The following is an 18,476-nucleotide window of genomic DNA, read 5'->3' on the forward strand; positions in this document are numbered from 1 at the left end:
TTAATTGGAAATTAGTCACAACCAATCCCTTTTTCAACAGTCTGAAATGAAAGAGATTGGTGCTTTATACTTTAACATACTTGTTTGGGGGCCAGAAAGCACACATGCAGTAAATTGCATTGTCAATTACAAAACAACAACTGTTATGAAATTAGGAAAAATTATGCACAGGTAAACAAAACTAATTAATGCATAAGTAACTGGGGAACACATGAAATAACGTCCAACTAAACACTAAAGTGCCAGTCTTTGAAAAAAAAAAAGACTTCAGAAATGCAAATTTATGCACAATATTTACCAATAAAGTCTTAGGTAAAAGGATGCTTCTAGTTTATGTTTTATTTAACTGCATTTGGAGTCTCACTACCACTCACACCTTAAGAAATATACCCATCAGAACACAGTCTGCTTATTCAAATATGTGTCAAGGTGGCAAAAGACTGTTAGTTAATTTTCTATTCCTCAAATATCAAGATAAGACTCATTGAATATCAAATGATAATATTTTCATCCTTAAGATTTATCCTTATTCTTTATTTAAATAGTAGGCAAAATGCAATTTCTATGCACATCAGGAAAATATATATTATCTACACAAAGCATTTTCCAACTGATAATTTTTTGGTTACTCTTTGTCATCACTAAAAATACAAATGTTCCTTTGTTGGACCATTGGTATGGCTTAAGGTTACTTGAAAATGGTATGTCTACAAAGGTAGCAAGTGCAAAGTTACAACAGCTGTGTAACTTCTAATGAGAAAATAATATTCACATAAAATTCTCAAAACAAGACCAATTTCCAGGAAATCAGCCAAGTACATTCAATATTATTTCATACTATTTAAAGGTAATTGACTTAATGAAAGGATGCTGGGAAATTCAAGAGATAAATAAATCTACAGATAACTTTCACAGCACTGTTATTTACTTTGCATAGTAATTTTCTTAAGCTTTTTTCCTTCCCTCTTTGTGAAAATGCCATAACACATGGCTCTTATGCAGTGAAAAATATTTTAAACTTCAGTCTATATTGAATATTTGCAAAAGTGCTAAAAACGTTGACTCTTTCACAAAAAAGCTGATATACGAAAGTTTTAATATATTGGTTGAGATTTTATAATACAATAGTTGTAAGGCTGTATAATATCTCATTTGTTTTCAATTTGCAGGTCTGTGGGAATTTAGATAATAGATATAGGAATACCCACCTACCATCTATAAGCAAATTCCACCTATTGGGTCGGCAGCTAAGTAATTGCGGGTTTCACACATATATGGCTTCAGTTGAATTTTTAGTTTGCAGACGTAGTACAAATGTAAAACACATTTTGTTATTTGATAGTTGGCTATTCAGCTGTTAATCAGTAAAAAAAGTTTTTTGATCTGTTTTGTAGTTTTCGTTTGGCGTTCGTTGAAAAATGAAAAATCAAAAGGAACATTTTCGTCATATTTTGCTTTTTTATTTCCGCAAAGGGAAAACGCATCTCAAGCTCATAAAAAGTTATGTGCTGTTTATGGTGACGAAGCCTTAAAAGAACGGCAGTGTCAAAATTGGTTTGCCAAATTTCGTTCTGGTGATTTTTACTCAAAGATGAAAAACGCTCTGGTCGTCCAGTTGAAGTTGATGACGCCCTAATCAAAGCAATAATCAATTCAGACTGTCACAGTACAACACGTGAGATTGCAGAGAAGCTTCATGTATCACATACATGCATTGAAAATCACTTAAAACAACTTAGCTATGTTCAAAAACTCGATACATGGGTTCCTCACGAACTGAAAGAATCACAGTTAACGCAACGCATTAGCAGCTGCAATTTGCTAAAGAAACGTAATGAAAATGATCCATTTTTAAAACGACTGATAACTGGCGATGAAAAATGGGTTGTTTACAACAATATCAAGCGGAAAAGATCGTGGAGCAGGCCAGGTGAACCAACTCAAACAACATCAAAAGCTGATATTCATCAAAAGAAGGTTTTGTTATCAGTTTGGTGGGATTACAAAGGAATTGTCTACTTTGAACTCTTACCACCCAACCGAACCATCAATTCTGATGTCTACATTGAACAACTAACGAAATTAAACAATGCAGTTGAAGAAAAGCGGCCCGAATTGACAAATCGAAAAGGTGTTGTATTCCATCATGACAATGCAAGGCCACACACATCTTTGGTCACTCGGCAAAAATTAATGGAGCTTGGTTGGGATGTTTTGCCACATCCACCATATAGTCCTGACCTTGCACCATCTGATTACTTTTTGTTTCGATCTTTACAAAACTCCTTGAATGGTAAAAATTTCAATAATGATGATGATGTCAAATCGTACCTGATTCAGTTTTTTGCTAATAAAAACCAGAAGTTTTTTGAACGTGGGATTATGATGCTGCCTGAAATATGGCAAAAGGTCATTGATCAAAATGGGCAATACATTACAGAATAAAGTTATTTAGTTCCATGAAAAAATTGTCTTTGATTTTCTTTTTAAAATCCGCAATTACTTAGTTGCCGACCCAATATTTTCTTACTTCCCAAATTCACCCTATTCTCCCCATAAATCTTCCCATTTACACTTTATGTTTAGGTTTTGGTAGCTTTTTGTTAGAAAACATAGTTCTCTTCACAATTTCCCTTTAAAATTGTGTCATATCTTTAGTAACCTAGGGAGATATAAACATATATCTTATTGGAAAAAAAAAATCCATCTGACACCATTGCAGTTTCTAACATATTATGTGAAATGTTTATTTAAATGATATTCCTGAGTAGAAAGGATTTTCATGGTAGTTAACTCTACAAGTGAGTTGAAAGGGGCATTAAAACAATCTCAGTTTATTTTGCTTCTGAACTGTAAGTTCTGGTTAGATCTGCTAAAGTGCTAAGAGGTATCATAGGCCTGGCTACTTGTGCATTTTTGCTCCTGTGCCAGATACTGTGTATCACAGGAGGTTTCAGTCATTGTACTCCCCCCTCTGAACATTTATCTGTAAGAAAACAAGCTTAATGGAGAGATAGCATGTTTGGGAGTAGAAAAACAAGTTAGGAACAGTGAAAGTCATAACTTTTTGCCACATGACCTTGGACATTCATCTGAAGTCACTGCCACAGTCTAAAAGCCTCCCCTACGATTATGTAACTCACTTGCAAAATCTTAAAACATGTTTGCTTATAGGCAAAGCAATCCAAAGAACAAACTCATGTAGTCATCCATGTCATTACTGGTTTGAGAAATACCTGAAACTTAACATTATCAACCATGAGGATGATAGAAAAGCTATGCCTTTTTGGTTCATTATTTTCATTCATACAACAAGGTAAATGTCTCAACTGCTTAAATGAAGGACATAAGAATGGGGAAAAGTTTAAAGAAGTTATCTCAAAATGTATAAGATGTAAGATTCAAGGTTTGGGGTAATTCTTAGACTTATTTAGTACTAGAGGCCCAGCGCATGAAAATTCATGCACTCGGGGGCAGTGGAGAGGGGGGAGGCTCAACCTGGCCTGCACACTCTCTCAGTATGAGACCCCTTGGGGAATGTACACCTGCTGGCTTAGGACCACTCCCCAGGGAATCAGGCCTAAGCTGGCAGTCAGACATCCCTCTAGCAGCCCAGGAGCCCTCAGGGGATGTCCAATTGCGGGGAATGGGCCTAAGCCATCAATAGAACATCCTTAGTGCTGCTGAGGAGGCAGGAGAGGCTCCTGCCACTGCCACTGCACTTGCAGCCATCAGCCCAGCTTATGGCTGAGCAGAGCTCCCCCTGTGAGAGTGCATTGATTCCTAGGAGGCAGCTCCTGCATTGAACATCTGCCCCCTGGTGGTCAGTTTGCATCATAGTGACCAGTTGTTCTGGTTGTTCTGCCCTTAGGGTCAATTTGTATATTACCCTTTTATTAAATAGGACTTTTGTAAGAGATATAAAATGTGGACTATACAGTGAAGTCTCGAGGTTGGCAGATAAGCAATTCTGGCTAGTAATATGCCAACTCAATGGGGACAATTCAGGCAGATCTCAAAACAGCCACACGCAACAAAATTAAGGAGAGTGGTGATGTTTTCAGTTTTGGTTAAAAAGAAGTAAGCACACTCCATCCGGTCCTTCCCACTGAAAGCAACTATAAACCCTGCAGGTGGAGCAGCTACTAAAAGATGCTGAAAAGTAAGAGACGGGGGCAGACTGGGGAAGGAAACCAGGGCATGAAGTACAGTGAAGCAGTGATGCATTTCAGAGTTTTCTCTCCTCTCGTATTTCCCAGCCCCAAACCTGGAAATACACATCAAGTACAGAGAGTTCTACAAAAGCCTGGTCTTTCTGTTTCAAGGGGTAAAAAATTACGGCCCCGTAAGTCAGAGAGAGCTGGAAAATATCTTGTCCTATTTAGCCTACTACCAATCTCTCCCATCAGAGTCCTTTGCCAATTTCTTAGTAGTGGGTGCCTCCAACTACAATGAAGGAAAGCCGTTATCTCTGATCAATACAACTGTGGTCCCAAAGCATGGGTGAATGCCCGATAATGTTTCTTTCTCTATCCTCTTTCTAGATGGCCCTGGAGGCAGGTGCTATATCAGGAAGTACAGGGAAACTAGGGTCTTTGATTTCTAGCCGGAAGAGCAATATGAAAACCTTGGGAGGCAAATAAACAAACAATAACAACAACAACAAAATACACACAAAAATACTTCCAGGAGATTCTGGAGCGAAGGGAGATATAAGAAAGCTATCTCTAAAGTTGTATATGATCACCTCAGTATATCCCTGAGCCTGATATGCATAGATTTGACCTTGAGAAGCATACTAAACATTTAGAGAACTGAATTAGGGGGTAGCCACAACCCAGGTTCCAGACAGGTCTATGGGTCGTGTATATGTAAGATAAATCTGATAAACATTGCAAAGACTTTGAAAACTGAATTGATATTAGAACTACAACTCACAGGAAGCAGATCAGAATTTGTGATCTGAACCCAAATGAGTCAATTACCTGCTGAAGGAACAAGAACAAGAAGAAATCAACATTCCCTACAAGAATTGAAGAATACCCAGAGTAAATATGATATTTAATATATTTACGATATAATTGAAAATGGCTCAACGTGTGCTGATCTAGGAAAAACTCAAACACTCCTACGGGGAAAGATAGCCAATGATATGGCCCCTGAGATATTAGTGTTGAAATGATCAGACAAGGATTTTATAACAGCAACTATAACTAAGCTCCAAGAAGTAATCCTCTTGAAAGAAAAGACAACCATTGGCTGAGAAATAGAAGATTTAAAAATGAAACCAGTTAAATATTTTACAACTAAAAAATACAATGACGAAAATTTAAAAAAAGGACTGGCCTGGCCTGTGTGGCTCAGTGGTTGAGCATTGATCTGTGAAACAGGAGGACAGGGCACATGCCCTAGTTGTGGACTCAATCCCCTGTGTGGAGTGTACATAAGGCAGCTGATGAATGATTCTCTCTTATCACTGATGTTTCTCTCTCTCTCTCTCTCTCTCTCTCTCTCTCTCTCTCTCTCTCTCTCTCTCCCTTCCTATCTAAAGTCAATTAAAGGCCTGGATAAGCTCAAGAACAGAATGGAGATGACAGAGGAAAAAGTCAGTGAACTTGAATATAATGAAGATATTATCCAATTTGAACCATCAAAAGAAAAAATAGGGAAGGGTTAACAAAGACTCAGAGATCTATGAGATAATACTCAAAGTATCTAAAATATCATCAGGGTTTTAAAAGGAATGGAGAATGAGTGTGATTCTTAAATAAATAGTTGAAGAAATAATGTATGAAAACTTCACAATTTGGCAAGACATAAACCAACATATTCATGAAACTCAGAGAAACTAAAACAAAATAAGCTCAAAGAAATTCATTTCCAGACTCATCAAAATCAAATGACTGAAAACTAAAGACAAAGAAAAAATCTTGAAAGCAGCCTGAGAAAAGTGATGCATATGGTGGAGCAAAGATTCAAATGACTGTGGATTTCTCATCAGAAACCACATTGTGTAAGATACTATGTGAGGTATGAAGGGGAATTAAGGTTGACTCTTAAGATGCTTACAATTAAGTCAGAAGAGCTGGATGCATACATGGATAGCCAAAACATAGGGCCATGCACTGGGATGCCATTAAGACAATATCTACAGAGAGTCACAGGAGTACAAAGGACCAGGCAAATATTTCAAACAGAAGGGTAGTTTAAAAGGCTTCATGAGGAAATTGCTGCTAAGCTTAGCATTTAAGGCAGGGATTTTATTTTTAGTATATATGTGTTTATATCCTATAGTCTTCCAGAAAGATTTGAAGTCACTTACAAAGTATCCTATCTAGTAAAGAGGGAATATGCTAATTGACCATCATGACCTCACAAGATGGCAGGGCCCACAGCCACAAGATGGTGGCACCCAGTCTCCTCAGCACTGCCAGGGGGCAGCAAGCACCATGTGCCTCATCCAGCCAAAGTCCCCAGTCTCCTCAGGGAAAGGCAGTTGGGGGTGATCAGGCTGGCAGGGGAAGGCAGTTGAAGGCATTCTGGCTGGCAGGGCAGGGCAGTTGAGGATGATCATGCCAGCAGGGGAGCAGTTAGGCATCAATCAGGCTGGCAGGAGAACAGTTAGGGAGCTATCAGGCTGGCAGGCAGAGTGGTTGGAGGCAATCAGGCAGGCAAGCAGTTAGGAATTGGAGAGGGTGCATGCTGGCAGGCTGGGCTGAGGGACATTCCCCCCCTCTGTGCACAAATTTTGTGCACCTGGCCTCTAATATATATATATATATATATATATAGATAGATAGATAGATAGATAGATAGATAGATATAATAATTGATCCGGTCAATCTGAGTAAAAGAAAACAGGATATAATAATTGATCCGGTCAATCTGAGTAAAAGAAAAAAAAATATATGAAAATAAACTATAGGTAACATTTGATGACAAAATCGCAAACTATTCACCTTAGAAAATTGCTGAAATACACATCTTTTCTGTTAGCTGGCTTCAAGGCCAGAAGAATGAGTCTCTATCTGCACCACAAAATAGGGAAAGGGATATTCAGGCACAAGGTGAAACAGTGCAAGTACAATAGAAAAGCTCTGGAAAGTGGTCTCTATGTACCATGGCAGGTTGGGGCCAGCCTTGGGGGAATAATTTCATGCCATGACAAGGATTCTGAGCTTTCTTCTGTGTGAAATGAGTTTTGAGCCCTAGACAGTTTGGCTCAGTGGATAGAGTCATCTGAAGGGTCCCAGGTTCAATTCCAATCAAGGGCACTTACCTTGGTTACATTCTCCTCCTCGGCCCAAGCCCTGGTTGGGCTTATGCAGGAGGCATCCAATTGATGTGCTTTTCTCACATCAATATTTCTCTCTGTCTTTTTCTCTCTCTAAAAACCAATGGAAAAATATCTTCTGGTGAGGATTTAAAAGAAATGAATTTTGACATCAGGGAATAAGATAATTATAGTTGTGTTATTCATAAATAATTCTGGCAATAGTATGATGGATAGCTTTGACTATACTGGGAAGCAAAAAATAATGTATTAAAGAGAAAAATATATGTCTTTTGGCCACCTGTATGTGCTTTTTGGAGAAGTGTCTATTCATATCTTCTGATCATCACTAATCATCAGACAAATGAAAATCAAAACCACAATGATATACTACTTCACACCTGTCAGACTTACTATCATCAATAAATCAATAAACAACAAGTGTTGACCAGGATGAGGAGGAAAGGGAACCCTCGTGCACTGTTGGTGAGAATGCAGACTGGTGCAGCCACTATGAAAAACAGAGTGGAGGTTCCTTAAAAAAATTAAAGAATGGAAGTGCCTTATGACCCAGCATTCCCACTTCTGGAATATATCTAATGAAATCTAAAACACTAACTTGAAAAAATATGTGCACTCCCAAGATATGGAAGCAACCCAAGGGCTCATCAATAAACGAGTGGGCAAAAAAGCTATACTACAAGGAACACTACTTGGCCATAAAAAAGAATGAAACTTTACTTTTAGTGACAGCATGGATGGACCTAGAAGGTATTATGCTAAGTGAAATATGTCAGGCAGAGAAAGACAAATACCCCATGATTCCACTTATGTGTGGAATCTAAAACACAAAGCAAAACGAACAAACAAAAAAAGAAACAGATGTATAAATAAGAGAATAGACTGACAGTTAACAGTAGGGAGGGGGATTCAGGGACTGAATGAAATGGTGGAGGAATTAATAAGTATAAATTGGTAGTTAGCAGAATTGTCACAAAGATGTAAATTATAGCATAGGGACTATAGTTACTAATATTGTAATTATGTATGGGGCCAGGTGGGTACTGGAGAGTATATGATTTTCTAACCACTATATTGTACACCCAAAACTAATGCAGAATAATACTTAATGTAAACTGTAATTGAAAATAAATACTGAAAAAGTTGTTCCCTTATAATATCTTGTTATAGAAATCAGTCAACTTTTCCATGTTTGACATGTCTATACCTCAAAAAAAATAAAAAATAAAAAAACAAATACCCTTAAAAACTGAATTATGTTATAAAAGTTGTAATTAATTACTAACATCAGAGATACAATAGAAGCCCTGAGGAGTGCCTGGATGAGGTAGTAAAGCATTATACTTAAGAGAAAGGCATTAGAGCCCCCTGGCCTGTTCTACCCCTGAGTGGCCTTGCCAAGTTGCTCTATTTACCTGGCTTCAGTTTTTTTCCTTTCTGTGTCAATGGCATGAAATTAATTTGTAATTAGCAAATGACTAAACATTAACTTACACTTTAAATTTATGGTTACTTAAAATACAATAACAAACACATAAATCAACATTTAATAGGACTCAGAACACTATTGCTCTTAATAAAGAATTTGCATTTCAAAGTTGTGCTGGAAATACTCTCTTTGCAAAAACAATTGTCAAAATGAAGTTAACTCTAGATAATGGCAGTGTCTTTGGGCAATGAGAAAAAGACCCAGTCTTCACGGGAGAGGGTACAGCAAAGGTGAGGCAAGGAGCCAGTGTCTGAGTCCAAAGGATGCTAGTGCCAAGAAGGTAACCTGGCATTCAAGTCAGAAAATAACACATTAGAGAATGGTCAACACAGTGGAAATGGGTATAGCAGGAGACAGGTATTCTCAGGGCACGAAATGATCAAGTATCTTCCATTGAAATACCAGGGATCAAGCGTAAGGCAGTAAGATAGACTTGGCAGGGATTGGCTCAGTACCAGTTGTATGTTGAAGGTATTTAATGTTGGAAGCTAAGAGTGGGCAAATGAATTCAGGGTCTTGAGAGGTATTATACCAAGGAAGGTATAAAAAAGGCAAAGATCACGTATATGCTTTCCAGAAGTTGCCTTGATGTCAGTTATAGGTAATATAGTTAGCTATCAATATTTGGTATGGCTATGAAGTACCAAGGCTGAACGATTGGACTCATTGAGGTCAGGAACGAGGTGGAAGAGTGGAGAAAATGATGTTCAGTTATGGAGGGAGGGCAGCATGAAATAAGTGTCAAAAGGTAAATTGTATTACTCAACTAAAGAAAAAAAGTGTATTTGGGAAAAAGGAAAGTGCATGACGAAATGAAAAAGAAGTGAGAGAGGATAATGGAGGAACGGGAATTATATTGGTGTTTTGAATTACATTTTATCAGATTGAGAAAAGTAAATGATTTTCAGTAGAAGAGTGTCATGGTACAAATAGTATTTTATGTGATCATCTGGCAGAAAAGTGAAAGATGAATCTAGATTTAAAAAATTGAGATAGGGAAAGATTGATTTGGTTATTGTTGGGAATGAGAAAGAAGTAAAATGGGAACGAGGGAGAAATAAAATTGAGAATAGTGGTACTTGGGATGAAATAAAAGAAAAGATTTCAGAAATATGTCATATCACTAGGTAGGCATGGTCATGAATGTGAAGATTTAGAGAAGTATAATGACTCTCAGGATTTTAGCTTAGGGAACATTGGATACATAATGTAGCGAATTCAAAGGGAGGAGCAGGAGTTTGGGAATGTTATAAGAAGTCAGCAGATGGTGTGGGGGGAGGAGGAGAGGGAGGTAGGTGATAAGTCCACTTTGGTTATAATGAACTTGAGGTTTAGTGTGGTCATTCTCACTTAACAAAATTTTACAGGGCACTCATCACATGTAATATTGGAGGTGAATATGCATTTGCTATATATAATCTGACCTTGTCTATGACCTCTTATATCTTACTGTCACCTGCTCCTCCCAAAGCTGCTCTTTCCCCCACTGCCATGAAAGAAACATATTGACGACAGAGTCAGTATGTTTGATGTGCTCAGGATGAAGGATTGTGAAGGAAGAAGAGAGAGAGGGGGAAATAGTGGGGCTCTGGAGTCCAGCCTAAAGAATGAAGTCTTCTAGAATCAAATGGCCAAAATTGATTCTCTGTTAACTCAGTAAGTACTAGAAAACTATAAACACCGGAATACTTAACACATTTCTTGGCTACTTTTGTGTAAGATAATTTAAAAGATCATAAAAATTATGCTAAGCAAAATAAACCAGTCAGATAAAGATAACTATCACATGATCTCACTCATTTGTTGAATCGAATGAACAAAACAGATCTAGAGACACAGAAGCATGGAACAGACTATCAGAGGGAATGGAGGTGGGTGAGTGGAAAGAGACCAACCAAAGAACTTGTATGCCTAATCCATGGTCATAGACAATAGTGTGGTGAAGCTCTGGGGTGGGGGCTGGAGCAGGCCAAAAGGGGTCAATGGGGAAAAGGAGGGGACATATATAATATTTTCAACAATAAAGATTAAAAAACACAAAGTATATATTTGAAGAGTTAACTTTAAGTTCTCTGGTTTTTGCTTTTCTTGATATTTGAACTCAGGATTTATGAAGTTTGTAAGTAAATACTACCTCAAATTTTTTAAATTACTTTTTTTTTTACTGTGGTAAAATATGAATAACATAAAATTTTCTATTTTAACTATATTTAAGCACACAGATCAATGGCATAAAGTACATTCACATTGCTGTACAAACATCACTGCCATCAATTTCCAAAACTTATGATACTTTGAATTTTTTAAGGTATTAATTGATAAACAATTAAGACTCATTTATCACCTTTCTTTCCATTTTATATACTCCACTTAAAGAAAAAAATGGAATTTCTGCTGTGCTCTAAAATTATATCTAGAGCAATTCCTGCATAAATTGAAGATCAGCTTACGGATATTTAAATTCGGCAAAGAATTTTAACATTCTACCAATTCTTATGTTCTATAAGAAAAATACTGTCTTATTGAATCGAAGCAAAGAACACTCTCTATTTAAACCATGCCAATGTTATAAATGCTAACATTCTCATCAGTTGAAGTGAAATTTAAAGTTCAGAACTCCATGTGGTTCTAGGAAAAGCAGCGTTTGCCAGAATGTGAAGTAACAATAATAAGCCATAGTCTGATATACTTCTTGGCCCTCTGTAGGCTGTAATAAATGTTTGATGTGAATAAAAGTATTTGCAAGGAGAGAATATTAAATATGCTATATAAAATGTATTATTGATTCAACAATTGTATAGATCATGATAATTAATAGGCAAAATGAATATCCAATTACTCATTGAAAAGAAACAACAAATGTATTACAAGTACTCGTGTGAAAAAAGGGAAAGTTATTCTAAAACATTTATTCAATTTTAATAGACATAGACTTTTAAAAGCTGGAGCAGAGCAGTAGGTGGCTTACCAAAGGTCACACTGGAGGGACTGTGTCCTGAGGATGGACTGTGGGGCCTCTTTAGGGTGAGTGGGGAGTAGCTGCAGTGAGTGCAGCTAGGCCACCTGTGTTTCAGTCTCTGTTTTGCCATTTACTATCTGCGTGGAACAAGGCAAACTATTTCACCTTTGTCTGCCTCAGTTGCTTTATCCATAAAATGAAACCAGTCGTAAATTTTGTGAGCATTTAGTGTGTCAACACATGCCAAGTGTCTAAAACTGGAACAAATTAAAAACTTAATAGTTGCTATACATTGTTATTGCTATTGATCCTTCATGATTTAAAACAGCAAGAAAGCTAAATTCCCCCTCTCCCCGAGAAGAGTCTAAAATAATACAGAGTACTAATGGAAGGTATTTGTTTTCACTGTCTTTTATTTATTCTCTTGTTACTTGGGCTGATGAAAAGTGACCTTTTATGCAAGACAAGAATAATGCTATTACCACCACCCTACCATCTTGTATTACAACACCATCAGCACAAGCATTGCAACTACCATCACTGTTATCACTGATAGCATCTCAGCGCTTCATGACCACCTCATTGCCATCAACACCTCCACCACCACCATGATCATCACAATTGCTATCATCACCATAAACAAAGTTTCACCACAATTTCCATCATCACTATCCTGAGCACTGTTGCTATAATTCTAACCATCACTACCACCACACTACCACTAGCAACAGCAACAACATCTTTAACCTCCATATGAATATAAATGTAAACTTTAGAAATGTCATTTGGAAATGAACAATAACAGATAAGAACTAAGTGTATATACTTAGTAAAGGGAGAGGAACATGAAATTCAGAGGAGGAAGGGAGAGGGAGAGAGAGAGAGACACACACACACATGAATGTGAGAGATACATCAGTTGTTGCCTCCCATGTGCCCAGACCAGACCATGGATGGAACCCACAAACTAGGCATGTGCCCTGACTGGGAACTGAACCTGTTACCTTCTGGCATATGGGACTAAACTCCAACCAATTGAGCCACACTGGCATACAGGGCAGAAACAGGAAAAATTAAAAGGGTGTTTGGTCCCATGTACAGAGATAGTAAAAGGCATAAGAAGTAGCCAGTCTAGAGTAATTTTTCACATGTTTGTTTTACACCATTATTGCAGAACTAATGTATATCACAAACTTGGGGTTCAAGTAGCTAAAAGGAATATATTAGGAATAAACAAAGAGTCATATGTATGTGCTCTAAATAAAGGCTGAGTCAATAATTTCTGGGTAAAACCACTAGATAGGTATGATTAAAACTTCCCTCTTTTATGCTAAGTTGTGCTGTTTGGAATCTGTAGCTGAAATTGTTTAAACTAGTGGTTAAGAGAATGGGCTTTAATCAAAAGAAACCTGGATTGAGTTCCATATCTGCTTCATATCTGACTTTGAGTAGGTTATTTAACCTTCCAAAGCATCAGTTTTCTCCATCTGAAAAGTGGTGCTAACCATTATTGAGAATTTGTGTAAATATTTATTAAATACTAATATAATGTACTATGTCAATTATACCTCAATAAAAAAAACATGCACCACCAGCACTTAGAAAAATGCTAATACTAATTTAATATTAAGACCTCCCCTATCACTCTCTAAACAGCGTCGCACCCAATCTTAAGGTAAGAGTGAACATTGATTCATTTCTTTCTCTCATCCCTTATCCCTCACCCCAAGGGAACTCATTAGCAAGTTCTTTCTGCTTCAGTTCCAGAAGGTAGCTCAAATCCATCCACTTCCCTGCCACTATCCTTGCCCAGCCCCAGACTACTTTGATAGATCCTGTCTCCCAGCTGCAAGTCAGAACAATCTATTCTCCACGTAGCAGCCAAGGTGAACTTTAAACATATCAATCAGATGATGCTCAAAGTCTCAATAGCTTTCCTATTATACTTACAATCAGATGCTAACTCTTTACTATCATTTTTCTACTTGACCTGACCCCTGTCCATCTTTGCTTTACCTCTCACCACTCTCCCCTACTTCTAGAAGCTTTGGTCATACCGTCCTTACTGTTTCTTTAACACACTGAGCTTCGACTCTTCTTTCAAAGAAGCCCCCAGATCCACCCATAAAGTAGTATTCTCCACACTTTACCCAGTTCCTCTTCATTATTTTGCCTTGTTTTTTTCATAACCTTATAATCCGAAGTTATGTTATATGTCTATTTACATTTATGCAATCTCTTATTATCAGAAATAAGTTCTTTGAAGACAATTAAATTATCAATCATGGTCTATTCAATTTCATTATTTCAGTGTTCTGTAATTGATCACGATTACGTTTCCATTCTTAGTGCCAACCAGCAGTGCCTAGCATATTTATGAAATGTAACAAAATGTTCACTATTCAGATGAACATAGAAAATTTGGGGGTTATAAATGTCTGACTTAACTAATACCTCATTATGGGGAAAAAGTATAGAGAGAGTTTTTCTATAGAGAAGGAAGCCCTCAAATCCCCAAATAGAGGCAAAAGAACCGATGGGAGACTTTTGTCTAAAGGTATCATATATCAATTCCTAATATGCTATTCTGAAGTAAGTATAAGAAAGGTACAAGAAAGTTTATCAATTCTGTTTAGTTTCAGAGTGTATAACTGATCTATAGCGTTTAAAGGTTATACCTAGGCTAACACAGACACTCCAAAGCTAAATCACTGTCAAGGGCTTATAATGCTTAAAACCTGAATGTAATTGATTTATTACATAACTAAGAAAATAAATGGTACCTCTTACATATTATGATTATTGAGTTATAGACATACGCGATTAGTTAATTATAGGAGTATATGATACCTAGTAAGCAGAAATGAAAGGACTAGAATTTCAACAACTCTACTCACTGTGCATGGGGTCTGCATCCATGGTTCCCCATCAATCTGCATTGGCAAAGACTTGCTAGTCCTGGAAGAAAAGATTTCCTTTAAATTATATCACTGAAATACTTTACCTAACAGACTACGCATGTAAGACATAAGATAATGAGATCAGGAAATGAAAATATGGTAACAGCTGGGCTCTAAAGTTATCTATTTTAAAAGTGACTTAAATTCTTGCTTATTAATGAACTAGAGGCCCAGTGCACAAAATTTGTGCATGGGTAGGGTCACTAGGCCTGACTGGGGCCTTCCTTCCCTGGCTGCCAGCCAGAGCCTTCCTTCATTCCATGACGACCCCTGGTGGTCAGCACATATCATAGCGAGTGATGAAATTCCCTGATCAAACACCCAAGGGAACATTTCACATATTAGCCTTTTATATATATAGATATCTTAAAGGTTCCTTGATAGGGATGTTGCACTTCCTGGTAAATGTGGTGATATAACAAAAACTCTGATGCAAAAAACAAAAGTAATGTTTATATTTAATGGCAAAATCAGAATTCCTACAGACAGAAGAAATTCCTTGTTTTCATCGCAAACCTGGAATAAAAGTGTTTGTCATCTCAGACTTTCCAGTATCAACACTTTCATGTAAAGAATGCTGCTTATTTTTGTGTTGTAATCCATACTTTTACCTTAATATCAGATATACCTTTTTTTCTGTAGGTAAACATTTTGGGGAAAAATGTTTTTTGACAAGGTTCAAATGTAACACATATATAAAATCTTATTAATTCACAATAGTTAATTATTTAATTACATATAAAAATTGGTGCACTTTGATCCATGAAGGAATTTAAATTAATAATGCTTCAACAGCGTTTTCATTGGGTAATTTGCCCAGCAGGTACCCCGATGCTTTAGTAAACTAAACTGAGCCTTCAATACACTACACTAGGGGTGTCGAACTCAATCAGAGAAGGGGCCAAAATCTAAAATCCAGCCTAAATCGCGGGCCGAATGGTTTACTGAACAATCATAAACTGACAATGTCATAAACTGACAGCGGAGTGCAGTGATGACAGCGCGGTGCGGGCCACATTGCAAGGCCTGGCGGGCTGGATTTGGCCCGCGGGCCGTGTGTTTGACACATGTGCACTATACTGAGCGTAACCCAGATTGGAGGAGATAAAATCTGTATGTTAGAATTGTACCCATGGTCTCAACAAAAGATTATTGAATGCAAATGAACCTGATAAGTCATAGCTAAGCAATTTTCATTATTTTGAAATATATCAGCATTCATCATTGAAAACCTGAGATACAAATAAGACAAATGTTGTTATCAGACTCCTGCATACTTTTAATTAGTTTGTAGTTATGCTATGTCAACGCCCATTTTCAATTGTAGAGATAGAACTACCTGATGACCACAGAGGAGCACTGAGCCAGCCGCCTCCCAGCACTTTTTAGTCCTGTGTATATCTGCCCCATCTCCATGGCTCCTTCCAAGCCAACCACCTCCAGCAGCTGATCACTCAGATCTGAAAGTAAACAGAAGCCTTGTAAGTCACAGTGCATAGGCATGTGTGTACAATGTAACGACATCAGATATGGAGTTGGAAAATAAAAACTACTTCACAAAGAAAGCCTCTCTGTCTTGGGTACTGAAAGTAATGAAAAGATGGCCTATTTAAGAAACTCTCAGTTTAACTAAGCCTTGAGGTGCTGTGCGAAAAGATTTGCTGTCAGCTTATTCTAAAACAAAACGGGAAGAAGGGATAGCGAGCCAAAGAATGCCAAAAAGTATACCAGTAGTTTTTAACATCAACAAACTTAATGTTATTCCACATGTATATGTGGAACATTATACACCCACATCAGACATTTGGCAGCAAACACACATTTCAGCACTATAAATAAAGCATGAGGATATGCTGTCAAATATGATTTTGTTAACTTACTCCAACAAAAGACCTAAGAGATCATGCAATTACAGTTCTCGTTTTAGACAAAAGAAGGCCGAGTCTCTAAATCGCTGAGAGACTTGTCCAGAGTCATAGGTAACTCTGTGCAGAAGTTCAAGAAAAAACATTAATTTATTGCAATGATCTCCTGATGATAGGAATAAAATGTGGAAGTGGACTAGCTAATTAGCACAGTGCAATCATTTTTTTTTTAAACAGGGTACAGCAGAGAGAATCCAATAGTAATAGGCATTGCTTGTTGTTTACAAAGTAAACACTGAACTAATCTATTTCTATATATCATCTCATTCACTCTGCCTGAAAACCACTTTAAGGCAAATATGGGATTATTCTAATTTTTAGACAGAGAAATTGAAAATTAGAGAACTAACCTATTCATACCCACATACCTAGGAAGTGACAGAGCCAAAGTTTAAACCCAACTATATTTTGTTGCATAACCACTATTATATTTGATAAATCAGCCATATCAAAAAGACTTTAAAAATTACAGAAATGTTTCTTATATAGGAAGAGAGGTTGGGAGAGGCTTTAAAAACATACATATATTTTTATTGTTTTCAAAGAGGAAGGGAGAGGGAGAGAGAGAGATAAAAATGTCAATGATGAGGGAGAATCATTGATTGCCTTCCTCCTACATGTCCCCAACTGGGGATTGAGCCCATAACAAGGGCATGTGCTCTGCCCAGGAAATCGAACTAGACTTCCTGGTTCATAGATTCTTGCTCAACCACTGAGCCACACTGGCCAGGTGGGAGGCATTTTTTACTCAGCCAGAAAACAAAAAGTGTACTCACTTCAATAGAATCCTGTAGAACCCAGCTCTGACACATAATCTACCAGCTTTCCTATTGAGCAATGAATATTGAACCTTTGATTTGGAGGTGAAACTCTAGGTGCATATATATGGTCCTTTTATTTTAATACTGGAGGCCCAGTGCTCAGATTCGCAATCTGGGACCCCTTGGGGAATGTCAGAGAGCTGGTTTTGGCCTGGTCCCTGCAGGTCAAGGTGAGGGACTCCACTGGTACATAAATCTGTGCACTGAGCCTCTAGTATTATAGAAGAGCTTTGATTAATCTCTTCCCACCCTCCCCTCTTCACTCTGAGATTCATTAGTCTGTTCCATGTTTCCATGCCTGTGCGTTGAGCATCTGCCCCTTGGTGGTCAGTCTCTGTCATAGCTACTGGTTGGTTGGCCTGTTGCTTAGGCTTTTATAGATATAAATTCTCATGAGTTTTCAAATGTAAATAGTTTAATATTGTTTTAGTAGCAGACAATGCTGGAGGTTATCTCAGATTGGGAGGTATGATGATTATATAAGATAATCATGTAATAACTAGTCATAGCTAAAGTTCTATTTGAAGAAAAACAAGCAAATGTGTTTCATGTGGACTCCATTTTATGTGGAAAACCTTTATTCTCTGCTAATAAATCAATTTGAGCATGCAGTTCAGAGATGTAGATGATACATTTTCAGTACAGTTCAAGTGTGTGGCAAATAAGGCTTTGAAATCCCAAAGTTTTTTAGGCTCATGATCACTGTCAAATGTAATAACCTTTGAAACAGAGAGTGTGACAAAGTATTTTGTAAGTTAACTGATAAAAAACAAACAAACACAACTATATTTTTAAACTTTAAGCTATAGCTTCAGCATGTTTTTATTCTCTAAATAAAAACAAACTTCTAGCCACAAAGTCAAATGTTAACAAATCATGATAATTTAGGACATTCACCTTCCTGTTCTAAACCCTAGTTAGACTTATTTTTTATGAAACTTACTCTGTTTCTAGTTTAAATTTATGTCGCCAAGAACAGATGGACAAGGAATGGAAACATATTCTTTCAGCTGTAGCCTACACTAAAA

The 18,476-nt window shown here is 37.2% G+C and overlaps 1 protein-coding gene across 5 annotated transcripts in view; it reads right to left on the reverse strand.

Moving 5' to 3' along the window:
* DGKB (diacylglycerol kinase beta) overlaps positions 1–18,476 on the reverse strand; it is a 485,460-nt gene that overhangs the window by 10,743 nt on the left and 456,241 nt on the right. For all 5 annotated transcript variants that reach the window (XM_084897103.1, XM_084897105.1, XM_084897104.1 and 2 more), the window contains 2 exons: positions 16,042–16,162; positions 14,640–14,700 (listed from right to left, as the gene is read on the reverse strand). In XM_084897103.1, coding sequence (XP_084753229.1) covers positions 14,640–14,700; positions 16,042–16,162 — 182 coding nt within the window. The remainder of the gene's footprint in view (positions 1–14,639; positions 14,701–16,041; positions 16,163–18,476) is intronic.

This window comes from Pipistrellus hanaki, assembly GCF_964339955.1.
Source record: "Pipistrellus hanaki genome assembly, chromosome: 10".
Lineage (NCBI taxonomy): Eukaryota > Metazoa > Chordata > Mammalia > Chiroptera > Vespertilionidae > Pipistrellus > Pipistrellus hanaki.